The 10973-nt window shown below is 36.9% G+C and overlaps 1 protein-coding gene across 1 annotated transcript in view; it reads left to right on the forward strand.

Moving 5' to 3' along the window:
* Positions 1-10633, forward strand: part of RAB3C (RAB3C, member RAS oncogene family) — a 145562-nt gene extending 134929 nt beyond the window's left edge. The window contains exons 3-4 of the mRNA XM_005889046.2: positions 10182-10300; positions 10534-10633. Of these exons, the coding sequence (XP_005889108.2) occupies positions 10182-10300; positions 10534-10633 (219 nt within the window). The remainder of the gene's footprint in view (positions 1-10181; positions 10301-10533) is intronic.
* The last annotated feature ends 340 nt before the right edge of the window (positions 10634-10973 follow it).

Below are 10973 nucleotides of genomic sequence, written 5' to 3' on the forward strand. Positions count from 1 at the left end.
ATAAAGTATAACTAGAATTTATACCCAGTAATATATATTTTTTGAACATTATTCATGAATAATTTCAATAAATACATATTCAGACATGCAGGAAGAGAATGTTTACTACCAAAAGACTTTTAGTGAGATTTCTGAAGAGTGCATTTCAGAAATATGAAAGGATAGTTTCAGTAAGAAAAAAATTGTGAGCAGGGAAACTGGAAAATAAATATAAGTGAATAATGTCTATGTAAAACATAATAATGTCTAATATAGGGAGTAAAAAGTCAAGATATAATTAGAATATGGACCACTGTACATATTATTATGTACAATGGGAAAGAATGAATGACATTATTCTAAATACTTGAATTTGGGGAAATAAATATGTAATTAATTTTTTTGAACATATATTTTGAAATTTGAGAAAATCACTTCATATAACAGGTATAACCTCCAAACTAATAAAGAGAATAAAATTAGGGAAAAAATGAAAAGCATTCAACCAAAGAAAAAGCTGGAACTGAACAGAAAGAAATATAGGAAAATCAACACAAATATCATAAGATAGGAAACATCTATGCAAATATTTTGGGCTTCCCTCATAGCTCAGTCAGTAAAGAATCTCCCTGCGATGCGGGAGACTGGGTTCAATTCCTGGGTCGGGAAGATATCCTGGAGAAGGAAATGGCAACCCACTCCAGTATTCTTGCCTGGAGAATCCCAGGGACAGAGGAGCCTGGCAGACTACAGACCATGGGGTCACAGGAGTCAGACATGACATAGCAACTAAGCCACCACCACCATGCAAAGATGTTGGTAACTAGAGTAAATATTAATAGACAGATTTCACCAGTAAAACGATACTGATGCACTAGACCAAAAATCCTGTTAGAGGGGAAAATGTATTTAAAGACATTCTGTGACTTGAGAGCTGGAACAAGACTTAGAAATTTACTTTCTCATTTACAAATGAGGACATCAGAGCCCAGAGAGGCCACTGAGATAATCAAGTTCACACAAGTGCCAAATATTCAGCCAAAAGCTGACTCCCAATAGGATACTCTGCTAAGCTATAGCTGTTGGGTTTTTTTTCTCCAACAAAAATGTATTTAGTATTTATAGGCCAAATTCTGAGGAGAATATCTGTGAGTTTGATGTTGTGATTAAAAGATTTAAAATGCTAGTGACATAATAAATTTAAGAGAATTGCACTGACTTATTTGAGCAAGATAAATTTGAGCTATCTCTGTGTTACAATGATGGAAATGTCATTCTGGGGAGCAAGAGTGTGGTCAAGGTTTCCAGGGGAGGCAGAGCTATTTATAGATTACCTTTGAAACTGTGAAGATAGTACGGTACAGGATGATGAGAGAGAATGAAGATCATAAGCCTGTGTAAAACCTTCAAGAGGTGGACAGAAAAAGGAGCTTGCAAAGATAAACTTAAGAAGAAAATTCACAGACTAAAGAAAAAGGAGAAAAACATGCCCTGAAAGAGTAGATGTGGACTAGACACAGCACAATTGCTTGAAGAGTGAATGGAGTTTGAAAATATGAAGCTGACAAAGATCGAAAGCACATACATGGAACAAGTGTTAAATATCCAAGTGATAATATCAAACATAGACCTTGAGTGAAAAAATATATTGTAAATTCTTCAGTCTCCAGCCTGATATTCAGAAAGAGGACTAGATTTGTGTGAGAAGAGCTGGACTTTCATGTAACATGTCATTTTCTACTGCTTTGACTCGGAACCAGTGCCTAACCTCTTTTGGCCAGGGAGGTGGGGGGCAGGGGGGAGTTGAAAGAATTTTATGGTAAACACATGTTCATCACTTACATTGTACAATTAACCTAGATTCTACCATTTTACTTTATCACATGTCGATCCATCCCTCTATCCATTCATTTATCCATCTTATTTTCATTAATGTATTTCATAGTTAGTTGCAGACATCATTATACTTCATTCCTAAACACTTCAACATAAGACTGAGTTTTATTCAAAAAACTAGCTCTCCCTTAAAGTTCAGATGTTATTGATAGTAAAATTATGAACTATAATGACCTCCTACATGTTTTATAACCTCTCATAATTATCTGATCAAGATTCTTGAACAAACATTTACAATTTGGTGGGCAATAAACAATTTGAAAGCAGCATTTTTGTATGATTGATAGGAAAACCATAAAACCTGTGCCTAACCTCAGTTATTTCTCAGTTCCATCATCTATAAATAGTCTCCTCTGAGAAAACAATTAATTGGAATGATATTTGGGAATGTGCTTTGAAATGTGTAAAACTTTTCTTAAGTCTATATTCTTCATGTTGTTATATTTCATTGGTACGTAGTTTGGTGAAGAGTCTAAACCTGCTGGTATTAAATATCATGCACTGGTATTATTTTTATAGAAACCCTGTTTTCAGTGATACTCTGTCCAATGTCCTGTGGTTATCCCTAAACCACAATTTGAACAGATCCCATTTCTAGTCTTTCTCCTTTTATTTAAGAAAGGAAAAAAAAAGTTCAGGCAGGGCACAGATAAGGTGTTTCTATAATGGTGGGTAAATGTCATCATAAAATGGTCCAAACCATGGAACATACACCATGGAGAGGGAACCCCCCGTGTAAACTATGGACTGTGAGTGGTAACGATGTGTCAATGAGGGTGTAACATCATCAGCTATAACACATGTGCTGCTCTGGTGAGGATGGGGGTGTGGATGATGGGGAGCAGGCTATGCACTTGTGGGGCAGAGGGTATATGGGAAATCTCTGTGCTTTTTGTTCAATTTTGCTGTGACCCTAAATCTATTCTGAAAAATACATAGTCTATTTTAAAACCTCAGCATTTTTGATCCTAGTTTAAAATCCTCTTGTCATATCCAATTTAACACTCATATTCCTCCCTCAAATCTGGCTATATTCCCAGAGATTGGTAGTGTAATAGGAAGAGAGATTTGAGTCACCCTTTCACCTCTTCTGTTCTTCCTTTTTTCCTAGTTGTTACTCTTGAGGGACCAGCGAAGGGCTGGAAACGTAAGGCAGATGACTCTGCCGGAACTAGTTGTGAGTTACAGTTCCCACTCGGCCTCCCCGGCTAAGCCCATGTAACCTTCCGTGTGTCACGTATCTGAACGCTGGCTCCCTCACGCGGGAGGTTCAGGGAGCCTTGCACGGCTCTCCCACTGCTCAGTGCCATGACAAGAAAGGTTGGTTCAGGTTCTTTCCCTTTTAACATTCATTCAGCCCCTCCTGCCTCTGGTAGTAATCCTCCTCGCCTCCCGTGCCTCATCCAGGAGACAGCCTTCTCAGAGGTGGGTTCATGGCAAGATGTCTCAAGAGGAGCTGCCTGCCCTGGTGTTTACTGATCCATGGGGAACTCACATAACCTAGCCATGCTAACCTGCGGGAAGTCAGACTTCTCTACTGCCTCCCCTCCACCACCCTGCCTCTCTCTTCAGTTCTCAAATACCTAAGGTCAGCAGTTCCATTGTCTGAGCAGACATCCATCCATCCATCCAACTGGCACATGTGCGGGTGAAACCTCCATCCCTTTGTAAGGAATATGGTTGGAGGCTTTTTTAAAATTTTTAATTAATTTTAGTTTGTTAATTTATTTTTTTAATTGGGGAAAATTGCTTTACAATGTTGTGTTAGTTTCTGCCATACAACTCAAATCAGTCATATATATATAAATATATATATATACACACACACACACACATATATGTATGTGTATATACACACACACACACCCCTTTAGTTCCCAATTTTAGGCCAACACTAAGAATCCCACTCAAAAGCCTATTACCCTTTAAAACATAGACCACTTGGTCTGATGGGAAGCATTTGAATTGCATTCTGTGAAGAAAAACAATCACTAATTTTGATGAAGAGCTCTGAGCTGCCTGCATTTAAAAGTTTATGCCCTAGGTTTTGACAAAGTTGAACATAATCAAAATCCTACTGGGAAGAAGACTGTCAGAAAGATTAATTAGAAAGAAAGTAAAAATGGTGCCTTTCTCTGCCTTTGTGTTACTCATCCGTAGATAACAAGCTCTTAAAATGAAGGAAGATGTCTTTACATGGTTTTGATTATAAATTTTATAAAGGTCTTGAAAAGAGTTCATCTGAGCATTGAAATAGCATTTTCTGAAAAGTGTCTCCAACTTTTCATGAGCAGAAACACACAATTGGCAGATGTGTTTTGGTCTCACTGACAATAGAGTCTAAGGCCCCCTATAAAAGAGCTATATACAACTGTTCCTCTCTTCCAGAAAAGATGGATTGCCATGGCAACACTGCCAAGAAATAATAGGTCAAGTTTTATCCTTGTGCCTCAGGCTTGTTTTATTAGGTTTTACTTGGAAGTGGATGCCATTGTAAAATGAAGGATTGGGTGTTTCAAAGTTAAACATCATGCCGAGAAAATCTGATCGATAAAATTGGCTGGTGTGAAGAGGATGGATAAAGGACAATAGTTAGGAAGAACCTCTGCATTGATCAAAGAATTATTTAGAGGCCAGATTATTAGAACCCTCTTCTAAAATGCGTGCTTGATTTACAGATGCTTGTATAACTAAGTATGTGAAAATGAATTCATAGTGACTGTTTGTAAAAGATCAGTAGGGAAAAATGGTTTGTAAATTTCATCTTTATGGAAGATTACCTGCGGTAAGGAAAAAGTTCTTATTCCAAAAATAAACGTGCAGCAAGAGAGCATAAAATATTTAAGCTCTCTGTTTTGCTTACTATTTTCATCAGAGTGTGTTTCGTGCTGCTTTATGCCTGCCTATTTATGGAAATGAAAAAAATAAATACAACTGGGAGGGAAGTAATAGCACATAAAAGAAATACATGATAATCAACATTTTGTTATTTCTGTTGTTTTGGAAGGTAGTGTCTCAGTATATGTTATGCCTTTAGGTTTTTCTGTAACAGCACTTCAATCATGTGGGGATAAAATTCCAGCATGAAGCAGTATATAATATGTATCACTTCAAGGAATGGTGCTCTGTCCTTCTAATAACAATATATGTGTGTATTCATATATAGTAGGATCTACTTTTTTAAAGCAATAAGACATATCAACTCAGCTTTTTGGAGTAGAATTAGTTTTATAAGTGGAATATAGTTATGCATTTTGGCATAACATCTTCATGAGACTATTTTAGGGTTCTCCAATAGACCACTGTTAACCTTCTGTATTTTCTCTCCTGTAAAGTAGTAAAGGGGTATGTGGATAGCTGTGCAATTTATATTGCTTTTGCCCTGATCATGCAGATTGCAAACTGGGGTCAGTGACTGTATTAGTTTCCTAGGGCTGCCATAATGAAGTACCACAAACCGGGTGGCTGAAAACAACAGGAATGTATTGCCTCACAGTTCTGGAGGCTAGAAGTCCTAAATTAAGGTGTCACAAGGCTATGCTCTCTCTCAGGCTCCAGAGGGAGAATTCATTTCATGCCTCTCTCCTAGCTTCTCGTGCTTCCCAGCAATCTTTGATGTTTCTTGGCTTGTTGTTACATCACTCCAAGTCTCTGCTACTGGCTTCAAATGCCCTTCTGTGTCTCTGTTTTCTTTTCACCAGTCACAGGATTAGAATCCATCATAATCCACTATGAACTCATCAGAACTAGATTACATCTGCCAAGACCCTATTTCTAAATAAGATCCCATTCACAGGTTCTAGGGGCGGGAATTCACATATCTTCTGGGAAGAACACGATACAACCCACAGCTGTGACTCTGAATTGGAGATGGTCTCAATTACAATTTTAAATTGCTATGCTGTCTGATACTTTAGAAATTATATATATTCTAATATTTTATAGACATGTAAGGAATAGGATATCCTGATTAATGAAGTGCTTTTAAAGTGTAGAATTGTTAAATATATAAAAATATGTCTAGAATAGATCAATTTAATAAGCATTATCATAGTTTGTAACTGGTAATAGGTATTCACTTATTGTTTATTGAATCAATCAATCAACCAATAATCATTAATACTATATTGAAAATAATTTAATCTTCCTTTGATAATTCAAAATAATTCCTGCAGGTAAAAAGGTAGCAAGGTCTAAGTTAAAGGATCACTACTTGCTTGAATGCTAAATGACTGAATGTTTATTCTGTTTCACATATTTGTATCTATTCGGAGTTCACTGGATAAAATGTGTTTCATGTCTTATGTTTCAATGTTCTCATCCAACTGTACATTGCTACTGATTTCTTCTTTGGGTTATTACATATTATTTCCTTTGGTTAACACCAGTGTGTTCTGATTTGATTTCTCCACCTATAAAATGACCTACTTTACTATGTATCAGGATTATCTGTCCTTCAATCCATTTTTCTTTGTCTAGACACTCAATAAAAAGTATTTTGATGGTAGTGATATTATTTGAGTTATGTTTCTTTACTAATGGTTACTTCCATTTTCTGTTTAATTCAATACAGAGAGAAATAACCACCAAAACAAGAACGCGAATTACAATATAACCCAGATCTTACAAATGAAAGCTATTTCCTCAGTCTAAAACTGCACATTATCTCTGTGTGACTTCCAAAGTGATTGAGAATACACTACGTGCAGTTAAAAAAAGAAAATGTTTCACCAGAGAAAGAAAACATAAGGCAAGAACAGACAAAAATGCCAAAATTCAGAACTGAAGCATGCTCCTAGCTACTACTGATCAAACTGCTAATGTTTTCCATTATAGAGCTCTTTTCTTGACAGGTATTCAAGTATTTGCTAATCAAACTTGTCATTAAAGCCAACAATTCCTAAGAGCATGATTGAGAAATCAAAATATTTAAGCCAGCTAAAATGATTTTATTTTTCCATAAAAGAGAGAAAAATGAAAGCTAACTCTCTTAGAAGAAAGTTTTGATTTTTCAATCATATTTTTATCCCTCATTTTTTTGTGCAAAAGATTTCTAGTTGTGATTTTTCAATCACCAGAAGCCTGCAGTTGTAGAAAACCAGCAGGTGCCTCCAGTTATTAGAATCAACTGGGAAGAGGAACAAGGCAAAACCAGGGTTTAGAGCCCTTTTCCTGAGCAGATTGAGGAGAGGTACCATTTTAGTTCCCTTTCAAGATTCTCACATTTAATTACATTAGTGGCACTTGACATTATAAATGTTATTTTCTTTCCAGTATAACCTTCTATCATTATTAGTAAATGTCAGATGTAATGAGGTGTTTTTTTTCTGACTCCTTTTTCTTCCTAATATAGTGGGAGAGAAAGTGCTAATGAGTTTGGAATCCTAAAATTGTTTTCAATGCTCAAAACCAATGCAGAGCCAATTTAGCATCTGTTTATTAGCTTAGTTTTACTCTTTATTTTCTTTGTATCTGGAAAGGAAATTTCCTCTTTGTATTTCTTACTACATGTCCTTTACTTGCTGCAATTTCTTATTCTCCTTGAGAGCTTTTAGGTGACAACTACCTCAAATTAGATTGTGTTTCTGGGTTCAGGTCAGAATCCTGTGGAAGATCCTGTCCCTTGCTGTGACTTACCTGCTGTCTGAAAGCTCCTGTTTTTTTTTTCTTGAAAGCTGTTTTTGTCCCCCTCTATTTTTAAATTTTGATACATAATGGCTGTCTGACCCAGTGGTTTCCTGTAACATCTCAATCATAATATAACACAACCTTGATTTCTGCTCCCTTGAAGATGAAACACACTCAAAGTGGGAAGTTGATGTGTTTTATAACACTAGACCTGGTTTCTTTACTGTTAAAATAAAATTAGCATCTTATGAAAAGGGAAGCCATCACTGAAGGAGGTCAAGAAGAAAGAGATAATGTCATAGTTTTTCAACACAACATCATTCAGTGCCCGTGTTGAAGACATGCTTGACAGGAGGGTCTGGGTCACCTTTTAGCAGTGGCTCAGGCATATTGGCTGTTTTCTCCGATGAGAAATTAGGGGAAAGCTGTCTGTTGTCTAGAAAAAGCAGCAGAAAGGGGTCCCCAACCGATGATAAGGCTACTCAGTCAATTTTACCAAGAGATAATGAATGCTATTTAAAGTTACTTCACAGTAGGGGAAAAAAAAAAAGTAGTTTTATAGATAATGTATTCTGAAAAATTATGAACCCGAGACAAAAGTGCCCAAGTTTTAAAATAGGATGACTAGTTGTAAGGGGTTGTGTCTCCCAGAGAGCTAAAATATATTACACAATCTCTGATTATACTTTGCTTTTTAAACACCATTTCATTTCATTGTCTAACTTTCCTCTTTATTTAACAACTGGATATACTGTTAATGGAATTAGAGCCAATGAATATCCAAGAATATCCAAATAAGCTCAAGACTGGATACTTTCTGTCTGATAAATTTGTATATTTGTCCCAGTTACATGGAGTTTTTGATATCCAAGGTTATCACTAACATCTACACATTCATATTTATAAAATGCTAAGCAAAATACAGAAAAATAATCAAATATTATCTGATTCACATCATTTCAATTTTATTTTTAAGAGTTGTTTTCTATAATCAAGAAATGGTCAGATTTTCATGTGGTGAAATCTAGACTTTCGGTTTTCTGCCAATTCTGAAATGTTTGTTCTGAAAGACCTTCCTTGCTTGTTTTGCTTCATTTTTGCTATTTTGAGTACCGTAATCTTTTTCATTTTACCTTTGGAAACGTATTTCAATAACATTACCTAATAAATACCTCTAATCAGGCCAGTCTTATCCCTGCTCCACAAGTCGAGTATACTTGTTTCTGACTTCATGCACTGTCATACCCTTTGCTAATTTTCAAGCTTTATTTCACACCCCCACATTCTCCTGAAATCATTTGCTGATTTCCTCAGCCTCTTTAGTCACCCTTCTCTGAATTTTCAGGGGCTAAATAGAATACATCACACAAATTAGGAGAAAATTGTGAGCAGTCTTGAATTTCCTGCTGTTAGTTTGAGGCGTCGTGTATGCATCTGAGAGGGAGGGGGTATGGGCAAGGAACGGCAGGTCCAGTGAGAATCTGTTTGAGACCCAGGAGATGTACATTTCATTTCGATGTGAAAGGAACCTCTTCTTGTATCATCTAACACATTAGCTTTCCCTTCAGGGCTTGGAACCGGGATTCATTTTGTTTACAAAGGAGGCATCTCTGGGAAAAGGGAGGAAAGAGGACCCAGACTGAAGTTAGAAAGAAGGTAACATTTCTGTCCAAAATGCTAAGCACCAAGAATACTAGGATGGAGAAATCAGAGCCCAGTCTCCTGGGAAAGTGGCGAAGAGGGAAACCAAGGACCTCTGGGTTATAAGTGATATCCCAAATCCTAAGAAGACAAAGGGCAAGACAGTTGAATAATTTCTTCAGCTACACTGTGCAGTGTCCATGACATATACAGGTCATTTCAGGGATGCCTCTAATTCTCAGTTTTCCCTGCTGCATGTGGCTCTTTTGCAGGTTCTGAACACCTGCATTTGTAAGCTGCCATGTGCCATCCTGTGTTAGATTTAACCTTCCCAAACTTCAGGAATAACAGCCAGTTCCTGCTGTTTATTGGCCACTTTTGTGTGTCAGGCTTTATGAAGCACTTCCAATACATTATATCATGTCACCCTAAAAGCATGCTAGACTTTAGGGGGTTCAAGTTAATAGAGGTTCAGTGCTTTGTGCATGTCCCCCTGGTTCTCTAATGGGAGACTGGGCACTCCTTATATGTCCAACCCAAACACTCATACAAAGCAGGTATTTTTAATCTCATTTTTTACCGTTGAATAAACTGAAACTACACTGCAAGTTTTTAAATGCAGACACTTTTTCATAAATTTCTTTTTTCCCTCCACAGAGGCTTGCATTTAGCAGATAGACAGTAAATTCATAATGATGGCATTAATGTACTCCCCTGGTTTTAAATTATACAAAAAGCCACAGATTTTGATATGTATGAACTATCTTCTTTTTTCTATAGTTAGGTGCTGCTTAATGGGAATGAACAAATATAGAAGGTACTCTGAGCTAGCCCTTTACCTCTCAAAAAGATTTTCTCATAATATTGCAGAGCTGCCCTATGAAAATGATTAGGAAAATCAAGACTGAAAAACATATACAGCTAGACATTGCAAGTACAATGTAAACTCTCTGTTATGACAATTTGGGGAATAATTAATCACTCCCCAAAAGATGTATTGCTTCAGTTTCTGAGAGACTGTTGTTTCTATTTTGTAGGACACAGCAGGCCAGGAAAGATACAGGACTATCACCACAGCCTATTATCGCGGGGCCATGGGCTTTATTTTAATGTATGACATCACAAATGAAGAATCCTTCAATGCAGTACAGGACTGGTAAGTAACAGCAAAAGTTCCCATTACTAATAATGATTATTTTCTTTTTTCATTCAACTCTTTCTCTCTCCTCAAAGCAGTGAGCACACCACAATATAGTATGTATATTTTTTATGTACTATGATCCCAGTTGTGTTTCAGAAAGCCGATAAGGGCTAGCTATGCTCAGACTCATTATGGGAGTATTGATAAAAAATCATTTTGGTGATTTTGCTCTGTTTTGTTCACTCCAGCACTTTGCATCCTGTCGTCTTTAGTTCCATGGGGACAAGTACATTGCTTTCAGTTTTTCGAAGCACAGATAATGAAAAATTTGGAAGTATACTGGTCTAAACTAGGGATCTGGAAACCATGAGCCATGGGCCAAATCTGGCCTATGCAGCACAACGGGCTCACCACTTGTTTTATTTTTTTTATTTTTTTTTCACCACTTGTTTTATAAGTAGAGTTTTGTTAGAAGGGCTTCCTTGGTGGTGCAGTGGCTAGGACTCTACACTCTCAGTGCGGGGGCCCCAGGTTCTGTCCCTGGTCAGGGAACTAGATCCCATGTGCTGCAGCTCAGGGTGTGCATGCCACGAGTAAAGACTCCATGATGAAGATAGAAGATCTTATGCCACAAGTAGGACCCGGTGCAGCCAAATAAATAAATAAATATTAATGGTTTTTTTTTTTT

This window comes from Bos mutus, chromosome 20, assembly GCF_027580195.1.
Source record: "Bos mutus isolate GX-2022 chromosome 20, NWIPB_WYAK_1.1, whole genome shotgun sequence".
In the NCBI taxonomy this organism is placed as follows: domain Eukaryota; kingdom Metazoa; phylum Chordata; class Mammalia; order Artiodactyla; family Bovidae; genus Bos; species Bos mutus.